A 23,466-nucleotide genomic window follows, 5' to 3' on the forward strand; every position below is an offset into this window, starting at 1 on the left:
TCCCTCCTAGGCTCCGCCTACCCCAGTCATTCGACCGACGTTAAGGAGGAATATTTGCATAGGAGAAACCATATGTTACCGTGGTGACTGTAGTTAAAGAAAATAAATTATCAGACCTGATTAAAAAAACCAGGGCGGGCCGTGGACCGGACACACCGTTGGAGAAAGTAATTTATCAGGTAAACATAAATTCTGTTTTCTCCAACATAGGTGTGTCCGGTCCACGGCGTCATCCTTACTTGTGGGAACCAATACCAAAGCTTTAGGACACGGATGAAGGGAGGGAGCAAATCAGGTCACCTAAATGGAAGGCACCACGGCTTGCAAAACCTTTCTCCCAAAAATAGCCTCAGAAGAAGCAAAAGTATCAAATTTGTAAAATTTAGAAAAAGTGTGCAGTGAAGACCAAGTCGCTGCCTTACATATCTGATCAACAGAAGCCTCGTTCTTGAAGGCCCATGTGGAAGCCACAGCCCTAGTGGAGTGAGCTGTGATTCTTTCAGGAGGCTGCCGTCCGGCAGTCTCATAAGCCAATCGGATAATGCTTTTAATCCAGAAGGAGAGAGAGGTAGAAGTTGCTTTTTGACCTCTCCGTTTACCAGAATAAACAACAAACAAAGACAAAGTTTGTCTGAAATCCTTAGTAGCTGCTAAGTAAAATTTGAGAGCACGAACTACATCCAAGTTGTGCAACAAACGTTCCTTCTTTGAAACTGGATTAGGACACAAAGAAGGCACAACTATCTCCTGGTTAATGTTTTTGTTAGAAACAACTTTTGGAAGAAAACCAGGTTTAGTACGCAAAACCACCTTATCTGCATGGAACACCAGATAAGGAGAAGAACACTGCAGAGCAGATAATTCTGAAACTCTTCTAGCAGAAGAAATTGCAACCAAAAACAAAACTTTCCAAGATAGTAACTTAATATCAACGGAATGTAAGGGTTCAAACGGAACCCCCTGAAGAACTGAAAGAACTAGGTTGAGACTCCAAGGAGGAGTCAAAATTTTGTAAACAGGCTTGATTCTAACCAGAGCCTGAACAAAGGCTAGAACATCTGGCACAGCTGCCAGCTTTTTGTGAAGTAACACAGACAAGGCAGAAATCTGTCCCATCAAGGAACTTGCAGATAATCCTTTTTCCAATCCTTCTCGAAGGAAGGATAGACTCTTAGGAATCTTAACCTTGTCCCAAGGGAATCCTGCAGATTCACACCAACAGATATATCAAATTATGTGGTAATTTTTCTGGTTACAGGCTTTCAGGCCTGAACAAGAGTATTAATAACAGAATCTGAGAACCCTCGCTTTGATAAGATCAAGCGTTCAATCTCCAAGCAGTCAGCTGGAGTGGGTCGAACGGACCTAGAACAAGAAGGTCTCTCAAAGGTAGCTTCCATGGTGGAGCCGATGACATATTCACCAGATCTGCATACCAAGTCCTGCGTGGCCACGCAGGAGCTATCAAAATCACCGACGCCCTCTCCTGATTGATCCTGGCTACCAGCCTGGGGATGAGAGGAAACGGCGGGAACACATAAGCTAGTTTGAAGGTCCAAGGTGCTGCTAGTGCATCCACTAGAGCCGCCTTGGGATCCCTGGATCTGTACCCGTAGTAAGGAACTCTGAAGTTCTGACGAGAGGCCATCAGATCCATGTCTGGAATGCCCCACGGTTGAGTGACTTGGGCAAAGATTTCCGGATGGAGTTCCCACTCCCCCGGATGCAAAGTCTGACGACTCAGAAAATCCGCTTCCCAATTTTCCACTCCTGGGATGTGGATAGCAGACAGGTGGCAGGAGTGAGACTCCGCCCATAGAATGATTTTGGTCACTTCTTCCATCGCTAGGGAACTCCTTGTTCCCCCCTGATGGTTGATGTATGAACTTGGCCCTCGCTAGCTGAGGCCAAGCTTTGAGAGCATTGAATATCGCTCTCAGTTCCAGAATATTTATCGGTAGAAGAGATTCTACCCGAGACCAAAGACCCTGAGCTTTCAGGGATCCCCAGACCGCGCCCCAGCCCATCAGACTGGCGTCGGTCGTGACAATGACCCACTCTGGTCTGCGGAAGGTCATCCCTTGTGACAGGTTGTCCAGGGACAGCCACCAACGGAATGAGTCTCTGGTCCTCTGATTTACTTGTATCTTCGGAGACAAGTCTGAATAGTCCCCATTCCACTGACTGAGCATGAACAGTTGTAATGGTCTTAGATGAATGCGCACAAAAGGAACTATGTCCATTGCCGCTACCATCAAACCTATCACTTCCATGCACTGCGCTATGGAAGGAAGAGGAACGGAATGAAGTATCCGACAAGAGTCTAGAAGTTTTGTTTTTCTGGCTTCTGTCAGAAAAATCCTCATTTCTAAGGAGTCTATTATAGTTCCCAAGAAGGGAACCCTCGTTGACGGAGATAGAGAACTCTTTTCCACGTTCACTTTCCATCCGTGAGATCTGAGAAAGGCCAGGACAATGTCCGTGTGAGCCTTTACTTGAGGAAGGGACGACGCTCGAATCAGAATGTCGTCCAAGTAAGGTACTACAGCAATGCCCCTTGGTCTTAGCACCGCCAGAAGGGACCCTAGTACCTATGAGAAAATCCTAGGAGCAGTGGCTAATCCGAAAGAAAATGCCACGAACTGGAAATGCTTGTCCAGGAATGCAAACCTTAGGAACCGATGATGTTCCTTGTGGATAGGAATATGTAGATACGCATCCTTGAAATCCACCTTGGTCATGAATTGACCTTCCTGATGGAAGGAAGAAGTGTTCGAATGGTTTCCATCTTGAACGATGGAACCTTGAGAAACTTGTTCAAGATCTTGAGATCTAAGATTGGTCTGAACGTTCCCTCTTTTTTGGGAACTATGAACAGATTGGAGTAGAACCCCATCCCTTGTTCTCCTAATGGAACAGGATGAATCACTCCTACAACGGCAAAGAGAATGACTGGGGTAGGCGGAGCCTAGGAGGGATCATGTGACCAGCTTTGCTGGGCTCTTTGCCATTTCCTGTTGGGGAAGAGAATATCCCACAAGTAAGGATGACGCCGTGGACCGGACACACCTATGTTGGAGAAAACAACAAATAATGAAGATGTTTGACGAAAATCCTTAGACGCCTGCAAGTAGAACTTCAAGGCACGGACTACATCCAAATTATGTAACAAACGCTCCTTCTTAGAAGAAGGGTTAAGACACAAAGAAGGAACAACAATTTCATGATTAATATTTTTGTTAGAAACAACCTTAGGAAGAAAACCAGGCTTGGTACGTAACACCACCTTATCAGAATGGGAAATAAGATAAGGAGAATCACATTGTAATGCCGAAAGCTCAGAAACTCTGCGAGCAGAAGAAATAGCAACCAAAAATAAAACTTTCCAAGATAATAACTTGATATCTATGGAATGCATAGGATCAAACGGAACCTCTTTAAGAACATTAAGAACTAAATTCAAACTCCAAGGAGGAGCAATTGGTCTAAACACAGGGCAGATTCTAGTCAGGGCCTGGCAAAAAGATTGAACATTTGGAACATCTGCCAGACGCTTGTGTAGCAAAATAGACAAAGCAGAAATCTGTCCTTTTAAGGAACTCGCTGACAACCCTTTCTCCAATCCTTCTTGGAGAAAAGATAAAATCCTGGGAATTCTAACCCTACTCCATGAGTAGCCCTTGGATTCGCACCAATAAAAATATTTACGCCATATCTTATGGTAAATTTTTCTAGTAACAGGCTTGCGTGCCTGAATCAAGGTATCAATGACCGCATCAGAGAACCCCCGCTTAGATAAAATCAAGCGTTCAATCTCCAAGCAGTCAGCTGCAGAGAAATTAGATTCGGATGATGGAAGGTTCCTGAATGAGAAGGTCCTGCCTCAATGGAAGCTTCCACGGCAGAAGAGAGGACATGTCCACCAGATCGGCATACCAAGTACTGCGAGGCCACGCAGGAGCGATTAGAATCACCAAAGCCCTTTCCTGTTTGATCCATGCAATCACCCGGGGAAGGAGAGCAAACGGTGGAAACACATAAGCTAGGTTGAACGATCAAGGCACTGCCAAGGCATCTATCAGTTCGGCCTGAGGATCCCTGGACCTGGATCCGTATCTTGGGGTCTTGGAATTCTGACAAGACGCCATCAGATCCAATTCCGATTTGCCCCACCTGAGAATCAGGATGGCAAAGACCTCCGGATGGAGTTCCCATTCCCCCGGATGAAATGTCTGTCTGCTCAAAAAATCCGCCTCCCAGTTGTCCACTCCTGGGATATAGATTGCTGATGGATAACAAGAGTGAGCCTCCGCCCACCGAATTATCTTAGACACTTCTGTCATCGCTAAGGAACTCCTTGTTCCTCCCTGATGATTGATGTAAGCCACAGTCGTGATGTCTGACCGAAATCGGATGAATTTTGCCGAAGTCAATTCCAGAATATTGATTGGAAGTAGAGACTCCGATCGAGTCCACACACCCTGAGCCTTCAGGGAATTCCAGACTGCACTCCATCCTAGTAGACTGGCGTCCGTTGTTACTATTACCCATGAAGGTCTGTGGAAGCACGTCCCTTGGGACAGATGATCCAGCAACAACCACCAAAGAAGAGAGTCTCTTGTCTCCTGAAGAGCAAACGGAATTATGTCCATTGCCGCCACCATCAATCCAATTACCTCCATGCACTGAGCCACTGATGGTCGAGGATTGGACTGAAGGGCTCGGCATGTATTCAGAATCTTTAACTTTCTGACTTCCGTAAAGAAGATCTTCATGGATATAGAGTCTATTAGAGTTCCCAGGAAAGGAACCCTTGTCTTTGGAATTAGTGAAATCTTTTCTAGATTCACCTTCCACCCGTGAGTTCTTAGAAAGGACAGAACTATGTCGGTATGAGACTTTGTCAGTTGATAAGATGCCTGGATCAGAATATCGTCCAGATAAGGCGCCACTGAAAGGCCCCGTGGTCTGAGAACCGCCAGCAGAGACCCTAGAACCTTCGTGAAGATCCTGGGTGCCGTGGCCAGCCCGAAAGGAAGAGCCACGAACTGAAAATGTTTGTCCAGGAAGGCAAACCTTAGGAACGGTTGATGATCTTTGTTAATAGGAATATGAAGATATGCATCCTTTAAGTCAACAGTAGTCATATATTGACCCTCCTTGATCAATGGAAGAATTGTCCGAATAGTCTCCATCTTGAAGGATGGAACTCTGAGAAACTTGTTCAGACTCTTGAGATCTAAAATAGGTCGGAACGTTCCCTCTTTTTTGGGAACCACGAAAAGGTTTGAGTAAAACCCCTGCCCCTGCTTTGGAACGGGACAAATTACTCCCATAGTGGAAAGGTCTTTTACACAACGTAAGAACGCCTCTCTTTTTATCTGGTCTACAGACAATCGTGAAAGAAGAAACCTTCCTCTGTGGGACGAATTTTTGAACTCCAGGGATCCTGAACGTCTCTTGTCCAAGCCTGGTCAAAGAGAGAAAGTCTGCCCGCTACTAGATCCGGTCCCGGATCTGGGGCCGTCCCTTCATGCTGTCTTGGTAGCAACAGCTGGCTTATTGAGCTGCTTACCCTTGTTCAAAGTCATCAAAACCTCCCGTAGTAACAGGCGGAGGTGTTCAAGTTTAAATCTGAAAGACATTACTTCCGAATCTGTCTGAGGTAAAGCACTCCCTGAGTCAGATAGTTCCTCCTCAGACAGGGCCTCCCTACCCCCCAATTCAGAGCCCTGGGAGGATACATCAGAGATAGTCATCACAGCATCAGAAGTCGCAGGAACCCATGGGTCTCAGTCCTACTGCGTTTGCCTTGTAGGGCTGGTAACTTAGATAAAACCTCTGAAAGAGTGTATGACATAACTGCAGACATATCTTGAAGAGTAAATGAAGTAGACGCCGTGGAGGAACACAGCGTCACTTGTGCGGGCGTTAAAGGCTGTGACGCTTGGGGAGAAAGTTGCGGCATACCCTGAATCTCATCAGTCTGAGAACCTTCTTTAGACATATTTTTACTAAAAAAATCTTTTCTTTACATTGTAAGGCTCTCTTAATACGTGAAGGACAAAGTGTAACAGGGGGTTCCACAATGGCATCTAAACACGTGACATGTACTTTTCTCAATGTCATCCATGATAACAGAAAAACAAACAAACTTGGTCGAGTCACAGAAGCAGTAACAGTAATAAAAAAACTATAGTACTGTATCTTTAACAAACTCCCTCTGCGCTATCTTTTATATAAATCAGCAGCAGTGGCCAGGTTCATGCAAAGAAACTGAGAGAAGTTCTCTTAATTGTCTTATCCCCACACCATGTTTTGAATTATTGTCCAGAAAAAAAACTGACAGTCACTCCGCCGCAGCTCTGCTGCGGCTCCTACATGCCTCCACGTGCTCGACACTATCACCCCTCGTACTGCGCACCTAAGCTCACTTGTAAAATATTCACAACAAGCGAACTTAGGGGCCGTGAGGAAGTGCTGCCAGCCGGAACTTCAGGGAGAAGATACTGCGCGGAAAGCGCGCAAGCATCAAGCCCCGCCCATCGTGGGCATAAACCTGACCTCAAAAAATAAACTGCGAGCCGCCATTTACCGGAGCCTATTGATTACTAATATGTTTAAACATAGCCTCCGGTAATGTCCCCAGCATCAGCCCTATTAGCAAAGTCTACTGTCACCGCAATGCCCAACATATTACACACAGTGTCTATTATCATAATACCCCAACACTTCTATGCTTTCTTACATGTCACAGAACGGTTGGGTAATAAACATATGTCAGATCTCATATTATTGCATTCAGATGAGGATTAACATATCTCAGCAGGGAAGCTCTTAACACATAGCCCCTGAGAGAAAAAATAAAGTACATTCAAATCTGGGATATGCTGCTGGGCCCCAGAAGTAAAAAACTGCACCTACCTCCATGCTGAGGAACAGCATGAAAACTCACAGGGTCAAGAGGTCCACCCTTCCTTTCTGAGGTCCTGTGAAGATAGAGGGGTCTTAGTTAAATTTCTCTAAGACCAGCACATCAGAGCAGCACAATAATGGGAGGCGCAGCGAGGCTAAAAACCCCACCAGTTCCCATAGCCAGGAGGCTATAACTTCAGAGGCTGCTCTACAGTAAAATAGTACACATTGGCACCATTTAAAAAAAAAAAAAATCTTGATTGAAGAATCTAAACTAAACACCTCACTTTACCTCTTCCTATCACTAACACAGGCAAAGAGAATGACTGGGTTGGGGGGGAAGGGAGGAGCTATTTATGCAGCTCTGCTGTGGAGTTCTTTGCCTCCTCCTGCTGACCAGGAGGAGATATCCCATAAGGATGAAATCCGTGGACTCGTCATATCTTGTAAAAGAAAGTTATATATTAAATATTCTACTTGAATATATAACAGCAATTCACACTAGTATCCAGTGATGTCAAAATGTCAAACAGCAATAAAGAATTACATCAACTGGTCTGTCCTATTACCTTTACTGTACATTAAATATTAGAATTTTCTATTTTTAAGTATTACAGTGAGGAGCCATCTTCTTATTTCCTAAGCCGTATTACTATACAGATAAAGAGTACCATACTTATGATGTATAAGTCATTAACACCATCTGACAAAGGTCCATATTGCAGGTTTCTCTATAGTTTTATATTTCTTTCTTAGATGGCTGTAATGAGTGAAAGCTTTATTTGTACATATCTAGAAATATCCTACAAGAAATGGAGAATAGCCACAAGATTTAGCAAAAATAAAATCTATGCATGGACAATACAGGAAATTAATACCTAGCCTTGTTGGAAAGAAAAAGGAAAGCCTCTCACCATACAATAGGAGGAAAAGAATGGATAGCTGTATTGTGTTCATTATCTCAGGGTGAAGTTTACTTCACCCTGAGATAAATACATTTGCAAATGCAAATAAATTTAATAAGTAAAAAGAATAAAGTGCGGTAAATTGCCAGGGATATTACTCACTTCTCCAGTGTCAGTGTCCTTTGTATGGGCAACTTCTAATACTCTGTCAACTTCCAAATAGTCTGGATTAAACATATCTTCATCTGGCTATAAAAAAAATTAAAAAGAACAACAACTATATGCATGAAATTTGAAAAGAAGTAAACAGGATTAAACTTTAATTTTATGTTCTATCTTTATAGTGAAAGGTTAATTTTGATGCATTAGTAAAATAATCAATCCAGTAAGTGAAAACTAGCAACATGAGAAAAGCAAAGACAAAGAAGGGGACGCAGAAATTATAAAGATGATAAAAATCAATATTAACATGTAAGTAGCGTGTGTAGGTGTGTCTGCTCACGCTAAGGACAGAAGACTTACCTCTGTAAATATGTGTTTCATCTGTGCTTGCTTGGTCCGAAACCTTTTAATTTTCTGTTGGATTCTTGGATCCTTCTCAAGATCTTCCAAGGTTGCCCATTTACAGTGGAGATATGAACTGCAAGTGGGCACAATCTATTAAAATGGCCAGATCCATACACACAAAACCCAAGCACCAGATAAGTGGAAAATATCAAACGTATTTGTTTAAATAGACAACAAACCCAATTTTTTTCTTTTATGATACAGACAACGCATAAAATTTTAAACAAACATTATCAAGTTGGCTTAATTCTCTTTTTTGAAAGAGCAGCAATGCACTACTGGGAGCTAGCTAACCACTTTGCATGAGCCAATTACAAGGAGGCATATATCGCCAGCCACCAATCAGCAGTTAGATCCCAGTAGTGCACTGATGCTCTTGAGCCTAGGTATGGTTTTCAACAAAGGATACTTTGGGAATAAAGCGAATTAGATAATTTAAGCAAATTGGAAAGTTGTTTAAAATTGCATGCTGTATCTGAAAGATTTAAAAAAAAAAAAGTCAACACCTGTCCTAGCAGTAACTGAAACCTTAAACACGTAGGCGTCTCATATAATCTAGTTCAAATATGAACGCTAATTTACAAATGTGTTTCAAGGAACATACTAGTTAAACGGAAATGTGCATGAGTACATTTCAGTTTTGAATAGAAGCATTTTTGCAATATATTTGTATTAGCATAACTCCCAGTAAAAACCCTTGAAACCTGATTCGAATATTGTGCCAGCTCAGAGAGTAAGCGGTGATGTGAATTGTGTTAACAATAACCTTTAAATTTACATAAAGAACAGTTATATTAATAAATAATACATTATGTACCACTTTTAGAAAAAGAAAGATATAAATGTCTGTTTTCATGTTTGAGGTTTCATATTTGATAACTATCCTTTTAATAATGCGATATAGGAACCAGTAAACAGGTTATACAGGGAGTGCAGAATTATTAGGCAAATGAGTATTTTGACCACATCATCCTCTTTATGCATGTTGTCTTACTCCAAGCTGTATAGGCTCGAAAGCCTACTACCAATTAAGCATATTAGGTGATGTGCATCTCTGTAATGAGAAGGGGTGTGGTCTAATGACATCAACACCCTATATCAGGTGTGCATAATTATTAGGCAACTTCCTTTCCTTTGGCAAAATGGGTCAAAAGAAGGACTTGACAGGCTCAGAAAAGTCAAAAATAGTGAGATATCTTGCAGAGGGATGCAGCACTCTTAAAATTGCAAAGCTTCTGAAGCGTGATCATCGAACAATCAAGCGTTTCATTCAAAATAGTCAACAGGGTCGCAAGAAGCGTGTGGAAAAACCAAGGTGCAAAATAACTGCCCATGAACTGAGAAAAGTCAAGCGTGCAGCTGCCAAGATGCCACTTGCCACCAGTTTGGCCATATTTCAGAGCTGCAACATCACTGGAGTGCCCAAAAGCACAAGGTGTGCAATACTCAGAGACATGGCCAAGGTAAGAAAGGCTGAAAGACGACCACCACTGAACAAGACACACAAGCTGAAACGTCAAGACTGGGCCAAGAAATATCTCAAGACTGATTTTTCTAAGGTTTTATGGACTGATGAAATGAGAGTGAGTCTTGATGGGCCAGATGGATGGGCCCGTGGCTGGATTGGTAAAGGGCAGAGAGCTCCAGTCCGACTCAGACGCCAGCAAGGTGGAGGTGGAGTACTGGTTTGGGCTGGTATCATCAAAGATGAGCTTGTGGGGCCTTTTCGGGTTGAGGATGGAGTCAAGCTCAACTCCCAGTCCTACTGCCAGTTTCTGGAAGACACCTTCTTCAAGCAGTGGTACAGGAAGAAGTCTGCATCCTTCAAGAAAAACATGATTTTCATGCAGGACAATGCTCCATCACACGCGTCCAAGTACTCCACAGCGTGGCTGGCAAGAAAGGGTATAAAAGAAGAAAATCTAATGACATGGCCTCCTTGTTCACCTGATCTGAACCCCATTAAGAACCTGTGGTCCATCATCAAATGTGAGATTTACAAGGAGGGAAAACAGTACACCTCTCTGAACAGTGTCTGGGAGGCTGTGGTTGCTGCTGCACGCAATGTTGATGGTGAACAGATCAAAACACTGACAGAATCCATGGATGGCAGGCTTTTGAGTGTCCTTGCAAAGAAAGGTGGCTATATTGGTCACTGATTTGTTTTTGTTTTGTTTTTGAATGTCAGAAATGTATATTTGTGAATGTTGAGATGTTATATTGGTTTCACTGGTAAAAATAAATAATTGAAATGGGTATATATTTGTTTTTTGTTAAGTTGCCTAATAATTATGCACAGTAATAGTCACCTGCACACACAGATATCCCCCTAAAATAGCTATAACTAAAAACAAACTAAAAACTACTTCCAAAACTATTCAGCTTTGATATTAATGAGTTTTTTGTGTTCATTGAGAACATGGTTGTTGTTCAATAATAAAATTAATCCTCAAAAATACAACTTGCCTAATAATTCTGCACTCCCTGTACCTGTCTTTTCCCTGCATATGCAGAAATATTATAGTGTAGAAGGGACTTTAAACTGAATTTAATTTGTTCCTTTTAAAAGATAATTTTTTTAAATATATTGCAATCTTCAGATTTTTGAAAAAACATAATTTATGTTAGAACTTCCCTGATAAATTAATTTCTTTCATATTGGCAAGAGTCCATGAGCTAGTGACGTATGGGATATACAATCCTACCAGGTGGGGCAAAGTTTCCCAAACCTCAAAATGCCTATAAATACACCCTTCACCACACCCACAATTCAGTATAACGAATAGCCAAGAAGTGGGGTGATAAAGAAAGGAGTAAAAAGCATCAAAGGAATTTGGAAATAATTGTGCTTTATACAAAAAATCATAACCACCACAAAAAGGGTGGGCCTCATGGACTCTTGCCAACATGAAAGAAATACATTTATCAGGTAAGTTCTTACATAAATTATGTTTTCTTTCATGTAATTGGCAAGAGTCCATGAGCTAGTGACGTATGGGATAGCAATACCCAAGATGTGGAACGCCACGCAAGAGTCACTAGAGAGAGGAATAAAAATTAAAAACAGACATTTCTCGCTGAAAAAATAATCCACAACCCAAAATATTCTCATTAAATGAAAAAAAATTAAAACATAAGCAGAAGAATCAAACTGAAACAGCTGCCTGAAGAACTTTTCTACCAAAAACTGCATACAAAAAAGTGAATACAACAAAACGGTAGAATTTAGTAAATGTATGCAAAGACGACAAGGTTGCTGCTTTGCAAATCTGATCAACTGAAGCTTCACTCTTAAAAGCCCACAAAGTGGAGACTGATCTAGTAGAATGAGCTGTAATTCTCTGAGACGGGGCTTGACCCGACCCCAAATAAGCTGAATGAAACCAAAGCTTTAACCACAAAGCCAAGGAAATGGCAGAAGCCCTCTGACATTTCCTGGAACCAAAAAAGATAAAAAGACTAGAAGTCTTCCTGAAATCTTTAGTAGCTTCAACATAATATTTCAAAGCTCTTACCACATCCAAAGAATGGAAGGATTTCTCCAAAGAATTTTTAGGATTAGGACACAAGGAAGGGACAACAATTTCTCTATTAATGTTGTTAGAAATCACAATCTTAGGAAAGAATTTAAATGAAGTCCGCAAAACCGCCTTATCCTGATGAAAAATCAGAAAAGGAGATTCACAATAAAGAGTAGATAATTCAGAAACTCTTCTAGCATTAGGGATGGCCAAAAGAAACAACACTATCCAAGAAAGTAGTTTAATATCCAAAGAATTCATAGGTTAAATGGAGGAGACTGTAAAGCCTTCAAAACCAAATTAAGACTCCAAGGAGGAGAGATTGATTTAATGACAGGTTTGATACAAATCAAAGCCTGTTAAAAACAGTGAATATCAGGAAGCTTAGCAATCTTTCTGTGAAATAAGACAGAAAGAGCAAAGATTTGTCCCTTCAAGGAACTTGCAGACAAACCCTTATCCAAACCATCCTGAAGAAACTGTAAAATTCTAGGAATTCTAAAAGAATGCCAATTGAATTTATGAGAAGAACACCATGAAAATAAGTCTTCCAAACTCGATAATAAATCTTTCTAGAAACAGATTTACAAGCCTGTAACATAGTATTAATCACCGAGTCAGAGAAACCTCTATGACTAAGCACTAGGCATTCAATTCCCATACCTTCAAAATTAATGATTTGAAATCCTGATGGAAAAAACGGACCTTGAGATAGAAGATCTGGACATCCGAACAAGATCCGCATACCAAAACCTGTGAGGCCATGCTGGAGCTACTAGCAATACAAATGACTGTTCCATGATGATTTTGGATATCACTCTTGGAAGAAGAACTAGAGGCGGGAAAATATAAGCAGGTTGGTAGCACCAAGGAAGTGTCAACGCATCCACTGCTTACGCCTGAAGATCCCTGGACCTGGACAGGTACCTGGGAAGTTTCTTGTTTAGATGAGAAGCCATCAGATCTATTTCTGGAAGACCGAACATCTGAACAATCTGAGAAAACACATCTGGATGGAGAAACCACTCCCCCGGATGTAAAGTCTGACGGCTGAGATAATCTGCTTCCCAATCGTCTACACCTAGGATATGTACCACAGAAATTAGACAAGAGCTGGATTCCGCCCAAGAAAGTATTCAAAATACTTCTATCATAGCTAGGGGACTGTGAGTCCCACCCTGATAATTGGCATATGCCACAGCGATATGTGATATTGTCTGTCTGAAAACAAATGAACAGTTCTCTCTTCAATAGAGGCCAAGCCTGAAGAGCCCTGAAAATTGCACGGAGTTCCAAAATATTGTTTGGTAATCTTGCCTCTTGAGATTTCCAAACCCCTTGTGCTGTCAGAGATCCCCAAACAGCTCCCCAACCTGAAAAGACTTGCATCCAGGTTAGACAAACCAAAGAGACCCCTAGAACTATACGATGGTGATCTAACCACCAAGTCAGAGATAGTCGAACATTGGGATTTAAGGATATTAATTGTGATATCCTTGTATAATCCCTGCACCATTGATTCAGCATACAAAGCTGGAGAGGTCTCATATGAAAACGAGCAAAGGGAATCACGTTTGATGCTGCAGTCATGAGACCTAAAACTTCCATGCACATAGCTACTGAAGTGAATAATAGAGACTGAAGGTTCCGACAAGCTGAAATCAATTTAAATTGTCTCTTTTCTGTTAGAGACAGAGTCATGGACACTGAATCTATCTGGAAACCTAAAAAGGTAACCCTTGTCTGAGGAACCAAGGAACTTCTTGGTAAATTGATCCTCCAACCATGTCTTTGAAGAAACAACAGTAGTTGATTTGTGTGAGATTCTGCAGAAGGTAAAGACTGAGCAAGTACCAAGATATCGTCCAAATAAGGAAGCACCACAACACCCTGCTCTCTGATAACAGAGAGTAGGACCGCCAAGAACCTTTGAAAAGATTCCTAGAGCTGTCGCTAGGCCAAAAAGGCCAAATTGGTAATGCTTGTCTAAAAAAGAGAATCTCAGAAATTGAAAGCAATCTGGATGAATCGGAATATGAAGATATGCATCCTTTAAGTCTATTGTGGGCATATAATGCCCTTGCTGAAAAAAAAGCAGAATAGACCTTATAGTCACCATTTTGAAAGTTGGTACTCTTACATATCGATTCAAAATTTTTAGATCCAAAACTGGTCTGAATGAAATTACTTTCTTTGGGACAATGAATAAATTTGAATAAAACCCCAGACCCTGTTCCTGAAACGGAACTGCCATGATTACCCCAGATAACTCCAGGTCTGAAACACACTTCAGGAAAGTCTGAGCCTTTACTGGGTTTGCTGGAATGCGTGAGAGAAAAAAAATCTTCTCACAGGCGGTCTTACTCTGAATCCTATTCTGTACCCCTGAGAGACAATATTCTGAATCCAATGATTTCGGACCAAATTGATCCAAACATCTTAGAAAACTCTTAATCTGCCCCCTACCCGCTGAGCTGGAATAAGAGCCGCACCTTCATGCGGACTTAGGGGCAGGCTTTGATCTCTTAAACGGTTTGGATTTATTCCAATTTGAAGAAGGCTTCCAATTGGAAACAGATTCCTTGGGGAAGAATTAGGTTTCTGTTCCTTAATTAAGAACGAAAACGGTTAGAAGCTTTAGATTTACCCTTAGATCGTATCTTGAGGCAAAAAAACTCCCTTCCCCCCAGTGACAGTTTAAATTATTGAATCCATCTGTGAACCAAATAATTTATTGCCTTGGAAGGAAAGAAATAGCAATCTGGACTTAGTCATATCAGCATTCCAAGATTTAAGCCACAAAGCTCTTCTAGCTAAAATAGCTAGAGACAGATTTAACATCAATTTTGAGAATATAAAAAAATGGCATCACAAATGAAATTATTAGCATGTTGAATCAAGTTAACAATGCTAGACAAATCATAATTCGATACTTGTTGCGCTAAAGTTTCCAACCAAAAAGTTGAAGCAGCTGCAACATCAGCCAAAGAAATTGCAGGCCTAAGAGGACCTGAAAATAAATAAGCTTTCCTTAGATAAGATTCAAGTTTCCTATCTAAAGGATCTTTAAAAGAAATACTATCTTCCATAGGAATAGTAGTACGTTTAGCAAGAGTAGAGATAGCCCAATCAACTTTGGGTATCTTTTCCCAAAATTCCAATCTAACTACTGGAAAAGGATACAATTTTTTAAACCTTAAAGAAGGAATAAAAGAAGTACCAGGCCTATTCCATTCCTTAGAAATCATATCAGAAATGGCATCAGGAACTAAAAAAAAACCTCTGAAATAACCACAGGAGGTTTATAAACAGAATTTAAATGTTTACTAGCTTAAATGTCAAGAGGACTAGTCTCCTCAATATCCAATATAATCAACACTTCTTCAACAAAGAACGAATGTACTCCATATTAAATAAATAAGTAGATTTGTCAGTGTCAATATCTGAGGAAGGATCTTCTGAACCAGAAAGATCCTCATAAGAGGAGGATAATTCAGTATGTTGTCGGTCATTTGAAATTTCATCAACTTTATGAGAAGTTTAAAAAGACCTTTACATTTATTAGAAGGCGGGATGGCAGACAAAGCCTTCTAAAAAGAATCAGCAATAAATTCTTATAAATTCACAGGTATATCTTGTACATCAGATGTTAAAAGAACAGCAATAGGCAATGTACTTTTACTGATGGACACATTCTCTGCATGTAAAAGTTTATCATGACAACTTATTACAAACCACAGCTGGAGATATAAGATTACAACAAATGCACTTAGCTTTGGTAGAACTGTTATCAGTCAACTGGATTCCAACAGTGTTTTCTGAGACAGGATCAGATTGAGACATCTTGCAAATGTAAGAGAAAAAACAACATATAAAGCAAAAATATCAATTTCCTTATTTGGCAGTTTCAGGAATGGGGAAAAATGCAACAGCATAGCCCTCTGATAGAGAAAAAAAGGCAAGAGGCATATAGGAACGGGGTTTAAATTATGAAAACATTTGGCGCCAAGAATGACGCACCAACAAACAGAGAATTTTTTTTGGCGCTAACAACATCCGGAAATGACATACTTGCGTCATTGAAGAGGCAACCTTATGAAAGGACTCGGCGTCGACAAACACGCTGGAAATGACAAATTTGCGTCATCAAACGTAATTTCACGCCAAGAAAATCTTGCTCCAAAAATGACGCGATATAGTTTGGCATTTTGCGCCCTTGTGAGCCTAATTCTGCCCGCAAATTTAAAATGAGTGTCAATTGAAAAAAAGACTATACCCCAGGTAAGAAATACATTTTCCTAAAAAATGCATTTCTCACATATGAAACTGTCTGCAAAAGATAATATACTGAAACCTGAATCATGGCAAATATAAGAACAATACATATATTTAGAACTTTATATAAATACCTAAAGTGCCAAACCATAGCTGAGAATGTCTTAAGTAAATGAAAACATACTTACCAAAAGACACCCATCCACATATAGCAGAGAGCCAAACCAGTACTGAAACGGTTATCAGTAGAGGTAATGGAATATGAGAGTATATTGTCAATCTGAAAAGGGAGGTAGGAGATGAATCTCTACGACCAATAACAGAGAACCTATGAAATAAATCCCCATGAGGAAAACCATTGCATTCAATAGGTGATACTCCCTTCACATCCCTCTGACATTCACTGTACTCAGAGTAATCGGGCTTCAAAATGCTGAGAAGCGCATATCAACGTGGAAATCTTAGCACAAACTTACTTTACCACCTCCATAGGAGGCAAAGTTTGTAAAACTGAATTGTGGGTGTGGTGAGGGGTGTATTTATAGGCATTTTGAGGTTTCGGAAACTTTACCCCTCCTGGTAGGATTGTATATCCCATACGTCACTAGCTCATGGACTCTTGCCAATTACATGAAAGAAATCTATGTTCCTCAAATGGGAAAAAATGTTTTTTCTTTTCTATGCTTGTAGAGAAGCTGCCCTTATCAGCCAGTGAGAAACCGATACTAAAATGTTGTGTACAAGCAAGCACTCTCTGTATGTTTCAATATCAATTTAATTGGCTTACTTTTTTCCCCACACACAAAAACAAATACATTATATTTGTTATATATATATATATATATATATATATATATATAATATTGGCATAATAATATAACAATCGGTTATATTAAAGTTAATTAGTAATATAATTGAATTCATTATTATAATTAATTGAAAAATAGTTATCTTTATAAGGTTAACAGCATTAAAAGATGAATTTCATGCTTGTGGCATGTAAAGAATTTATAAAAGTTTACAAACACGTACAAATTTCTATACTTCACAAAAAATTCTTCCACTTCCACTGGTATTCCACCTAGACCACACTGGGGGGAAAAAAGAACATATTTAGCTAATTTAATGTAGAGACAAATACTTTAACAAGAGGCTTTAATCTAAGATATACAACACAAAAGTGAAAGCTTATTCTCAAATGAGAAGAAACTTTTCAATTCCAGTTTTAATTTATAGTTTATTAGGGACTGAATTTTCTAAAGCAGCGGTTCCCAACCTGTGGTACTGTCATATTCCAACTTGTACTGTACATTTAATTGTGAGGTTTGTTCTATGACATCACCATGCTATTTTAACACCACCTCCATACAGGTGCATTGCTTGATGATTTCCTACTACTAAGGTAGTTTTGCCAATCCTTACCTGAGATTAACTCCTCCAGATCTCTCTCTTCGTGGATGTTAAATCTTTTCTCAAAGCAAGCCTTATTTTTGTTGTCTAATAACTTCACCATTAACCTAGTACTTGATCTTTGTTTGCTAAACTCAGTATTCAGTGACTTTTACAGATTCTGTGTGGGACTAATTTTACACGCTGCGTAGGAATACAGCCCCTACAGAGACCGGGTGTTGCCTGTTCCAACCATCTACTTGGGATTAACTTCTATTTGGATCCTCTCTGAGCTCTCTGATTGTTATGGAAAAGATTACCCTACTAAAGTAAGTTTTTCTTGTCCATATTTACTAAACTTCCTCACAGAACAAGTTGAATGTAGTTCCGGCTGTTTTCTCTCTGATTGGATTCATCTGCCTGCTTTACAGCAACAAGCACACAGACACTGCAGCAGCTGTCTTTTCAAATCTGCACTATAAGTCACAACTATTATTTGTTACATTAACTTTTGCTACATAGTAGCTGCCTGTCAGTTTACCTTACCACCTGGGTAGATCTGATTACTACCTTTTTAGCTACAGTTTTAAACAAGTTTATATGAATTTCATTTCTCAGTAATAGTTGTTTGGATTCAAAGGTAAAATGGTGTGTGTATTTATTCTGCCCTGAAATCCTGAAAAACCTACTGAGTCAAAACTGAGTATTACAGTTATCAACAAGCCTTAAGATAGATTCAGCAGAATTAAACACCAATATTGCACAACTAACGCAGCGTGTGGAATACCTAACACAAGGTATGAGAGAAATTCAAGATTAACTTTAAAGACTATTAAAGGAGTTAATTTCTTCCAAAACACAGATAATAGAGGCACCAGAACCAGTAGTAAGTCCTCCTGATCTATTCATTGGAAACAGATCAAGTTTTAGACAGTTTAAAAATGTTTGCAAATTGATGTTTTCTCTCAGATCTCGCACATATTCATCTGAACCAATCAAAATCTGTACCGCTATATCATATTTACGTGGTGAACCTAGAGCTTGGGCAGACATTTAAAAAAAAAAAAAAAAAAAAAAGATGAAATATCAGATCCTTAGATGATTTTTTTCCTAGCTATGGTAACACTCTATAAGGACCCAAACAAACCAACTACAGCAGAAAACAATCACAGATCACTCAAACAAGGACAGTGCCCAGTAGAAAACTATGTGTCTCAATTCAAAATGTGGTGTCACGACTCACAATGGAACGACATAAGCCTGAAAAAACAATTCCGTTTGGGTGTCTCAGAACAATTAAAGGATGAACTCTCTAGAATTGATATGCCCACCACACTCCCTTATTAAGGTATCTGTTAACATTGATAGGAGAATCAGAGAGGGCATGGCTGAGAAATATCAACCTGAACCCACTCACAAAGGATTTACCACTTCTACTTAAAAAAAATAAAATATCACTCAAACTGAACTAAGAGGAAAAAACTCGACGGAGATTGGCCAAGTTATGTCTCTACTGCGCTTCAAAAGACCATATGCCAGAAACAAGGCAAGATTTTTTTCAACTTATATATACAAATTTGAGTGAGATCCCCAATTAAAATAGAGTATTACAGGTACGTGTACCCCTGGAGGTACGCGTAGGACCAGTTGGGGGAGTAAGTGAATCTTTTATTGGTAATGGCGGAATTTGCCTGCCTTAACCAAAAAAAATAAGGTCCTCCTACCTAGAGTTACTGATTTTGCATGCTGCAGCTATTATTAGCACAGTGTAAATGTGCGCTACACTTTACACGGGACATTGTACACTGTGGGCAGGCTGGCTGAGGCTATACTTAGTTAGTGTGCAGTGTACCGCCAGCACGAACGTACGCACCCACCCCACCCGACCCCAAAAAACAGACGTGTGCTCATTGTGCTGGCCTCTGCCCTGGGGCAGGAGTTAAGTCAGTGCGCCGTCGTGCGCGGGTGGTTGCAGGCTGGCACTGTCTGGCAGCAAGCAAAATTTTGTGTGTATATATATATATATATATATATACACACACACACACACATACACATATATATATATATACATACATACATACATACACACACATCCATCACTTCTACTATATTTCACTTGTCTAGCAACACTCCCATCACTCTGTCAGACTCACTCTCTGTTTTCATAGCTAATTGCCCTATTACAGTTCCTAGATCCTGTCTGACTTATATCTGGCTGATACCATTTTAAAACAAGCTGACATTTATCAATAAGTCCTCTTTTTTATTGTCCCCAGCAAGCACCACTTATGACTCTTATGGACTTGGCCCTATCTACTGTATGTCTATACTTCTGTTATGTTTTGTGTATCTTTCATTGAACTCCCAATATGACTGAAGAACATGCTGTCTCATGCAATTATTAAATAATAATATAATAAATGTCCTGCTTTGTTTCCAGTAGAACTGAAAATATATCTATCATGTTATAAATACTGAACATCTCTATTTAAGACTGGATAGACATACTTTTTTGTGCCAATCACATTTCAGTCCTTAAATTATTTCTAAATGTAAAATTGACAATAAAAAAAGAATACATTCCCATCTGCAATAAATAAATATAAATATATATATATATATATATATATATATATATATATATATATATTTATATATGAGACATATCTTTTTTGAGGGATGGGTGGGTGTAATAAAGAGAGGGGGTACTCAAATGAAAAGCCTAATCAAGGGGTACGGGAGAGAAAAAAGGTTGGGAACCGCTGCTCGAAAGCACTCTGGTATGGTGAGATTCTATAAGCTGCACCGTCAGTATAATGAGCCCCTCAGGGATTCTTTAATCGCAAATTTCACTTTGAGAACAGTGCATCTAATCAAGTGGAGTTCACCAATATGTTTTTGTTAAGGAGAGAGACTTAAATTACGGTTAAAAAAGGTGATGATTTTTCTCCATACTAGTGAGTTCTTGAGAATCTGGCCCTTAGTGTAAAAACATGAAAAAAAAGCTAACACCTTCTTGAATATAGTCATACAATAGTTGGATAGCTAAATTAGTAAAGTGAACTTTATGGTAACAGAATTACTATTGCTCAGGCACACAAAGCGCTGAATGTGAGTAAAAGCAAGTAAACAAAAGTTAGGGCTTAACGGCGGAAACCGCTGATAACAAGTAGGCTAATATACTACCGTGCTAAACTGGTCTGCCAATCAACCTTGTGTAATTGTTTTTTGTCATCTAACATGCTTATATTATTTGAGATTGTTTTTTTAAAAAGGAACATTAAAGGGATATAAAACAGGTTGAGATCTGTGCATATCTTAAAAGGGTTAATTAATTAAAAATAGTTTGCAAAAAAACCTAAAATGTATGCTTACCTGATAAATGTATTTATTTCTCGACAGTAAGTCCATGGATCATCATCAATTACTGTTGGGAATATCACACCTGGTCAGCAGGAGGAGGCAAAGAGCACCACAGCAAAGCTGTTAAGTATCACTTCCCTTCCCACAAACCCCAGTCATTCGACCGAAGGAAAAGGAGAGAAAATAAGCAACACAAGGTGCAGAGGTGCCTAAGGTTTATACAACAAAAAACTGTCTAAAAAATACAGGGCGGGCCGTGGACTCACCGTGTCAAGAAAATAAATTTATCAGGTAAGCATAAATTTCAATTTCTTTCTAATGACACAGTGAGTCCACGGATCATCATCAATTACTGTTGGGAATCAATACCCAAGCTAAAGGACACAGATAAGGGAGGGACAAGACGGGGAACCTAAACAGAAGGCACCACTGTTTGAAGAACTTTTCTCCAAAAAGAAACCTCAGCCGAGGCAACAGTATCAAATTTATAAAATTTTGAAAAAGTATGTAGAGAGGACCAAAGTTGCAGAGTTGCAAATCTGTTCCACAGAAGCTTCATTCTCTAAGGCCCAGGAAGAACAGCCCTTGTGGAATGAGCCGTGATTTTCTTAGGAGGCTGCTGTACAGAATTATACTCTTCAGCCAGAAAGAAAGAGAAGTAGCCGTAGCTTTCTGACACTTGCGTTTTCCAGAGAAAACGACAAAGCAAAAGACTGGCGAAAATCCTTAGTCGCCTGCAAATAGAATTTCAACGCACAGACCACATCTAGGTTGTGCAGCAAATGCTCCTTATGAGAAGAAGGATTAGGACACAAAGAAGAAACAACGATTTCCTGATTAATGTTCCTAACCGAAACCACTTTAGGAAGGAACCCTAACTTAGTACATAGAACCCCCTTATCAGAATGAAAGATAAGGGGACTCACACTGCAACTGTACCTCGGGAGCTAGGCATTCTGCCGAGAAGCCATGAAAGCTAGCTTCGGCTACCCCCATCTCAGGGTCACACTGGAAAACACCTCCGGATGGAGTTCCCACTCCCCCTGAAGAAAGGTCTGTCTGCTCAGAAAATCCGCTTCCCAATTGTCCATCCTGGAATGTGGATCGCAGATTGACAACAGTTGTGGGTCCCTGTCCACTGAAGAATTCAGGCCACCTCTGTCATGGCCAAGGAACTCAGAGTTCCTCCCTGGTGGTCGATGTACACCACCGATGTTATATTGACCGACTGTAACCTGATAAACCGGGCCAAAGTTAACTAGGACCAGACCAGTAGGGTATTGAAGATCGCCCTCAGCACTAGGACTTTATGGGGAGAACCAACTCCTCCCGAGTCCAAAGACCTGAGACAACCACCACGGAAGAGAGTCTCGTCACCTGATCCAGATATATTCGCGGAGATAGATCCGCACAGTCACTGTTCCATTGTCTTAGCATGCATAATTGCAGAGCTCTGAGATGGAACTGAGCGAACAGTATGATGTCCATGACAGCTACCATCAGACCAATTACCTCCATACATAGAGCCACTGATGGCCAAGGAGAGAAACTGAAGGGCAAGGCAAGAGTCGAAAATCTTTGATTTCCTGACCTCTGTCAGAAATATTTGCGTAGATAGGGAATCTATTATGGTCCCCAAGAATACTACCCTTGTAACTGGAACTAGATAATTTTTTCCCAGGTTCACCTTCCATACGTGGGAGCGAAGAAAAGACTCTGTATCAGCGTTTTCTTGTTGAAAAGACGGCACCTGAACCAGAATGTCGCCCAGATATGGTGCCCCTGCAAGCCCCCGAGACCAGATGACTGCCAATAAAGCCCCTAGAACCTTTGAGAAAATTCTGGGAGCTGTGGCAAGGCCGAATGGAAGAACCATAGATTGAAAATGATTGTCCCAGAAGTCGAATCTCATAAACTTGTGATGATCATTGAGAATGGAAACAAAAAGGTACGCATCCTTTAGGTCTATGGTTGTCATGAACTGACCCCTTGGACCAAGGCAAGAATGGAACTTGTTTAGACCTTTCTGGTCTAAAATTGGACTGAAAATTCCCTCTTTTTTGGGAACCACAAAACAGATTAAGTCGAATCCCAGACCCCGTTCCTATGGAGGAACTGGAACTATTATTCCCAGGGCAGAAATATCCTCGACACAATTTAAGAATGCGTCTCTCTTTATCTGGTCTACAGATAATTTTAAGAGAAGAGACCTGTCCCTGGAAGGAAAAGTTTTGAATTCTACATTGTACCCCTGAGATACGATGTCCACCGCCCAGGGATTCGGACATCTCGTACCAAGGCTTAAACAAACTGATAAAGTCTGCCCCTTGCAGAATCAGATGCTGGTTTCTTAGACTGCTTCCCCTTGTCCCAAGACGGATCAGGCTTCAAGTAAGACTTGGATTGATCCTGCTTGGAGGAGGGAGGGGGTTACCTCTAAAGATACAAAATTATCCTGAAGAAGAAAAGATCCTGAAAAATCAGAAATAATCTCAGCCAAGTCAGGCCCAAACAAGGACTTACCCTTG

At 40.3% G+C, this 23,466-nt stretch overlaps 1 protein-coding gene across 3 annotated transcripts in view; it reads right to left on the reverse strand.

Moving 5' to 3' along the window:
* CHD6 (chromodomain helicase DNA binding protein 6) overlaps nt 1–23,466 on the reverse strand; it is a 1,034,665-nt gene that overhangs the window by 658,838 nt on the left and 352,361 nt on the right. For all 3 annotated transcript variants that reach the window (XM_053712106.1, XM_053712055.1, XM_053712147.1), the window contains 3 exons: nt 17,216–17,274; nt 8,343–8,460; nt 7,983–8,069 (listed from right to left, as the gene is read on the reverse strand). In XM_053712106.1, coding sequence (XP_053568081.1) covers nt 7,983–8,069; nt 8,343–8,460; nt 17,216–17,274 — 264 coding nt within the window. The remainder of the gene's footprint in view (nt 1–7,982; nt 8,070–8,342; nt 8,461–17,215; nt 17,275–23,466) is intronic.

Source organism: Bombina bombina, chromosome 1 (genome assembly GCF_027579735.1).
Source record: "Bombina bombina isolate aBomBom1 chromosome 1, aBomBom1.pri, whole genome shotgun sequence".
NCBI classification, from domain to species: Eukaryota; Metazoa; Chordata; class Amphibia; order Anura; family Bombinatoridae; genus Bombina; species Bombina bombina.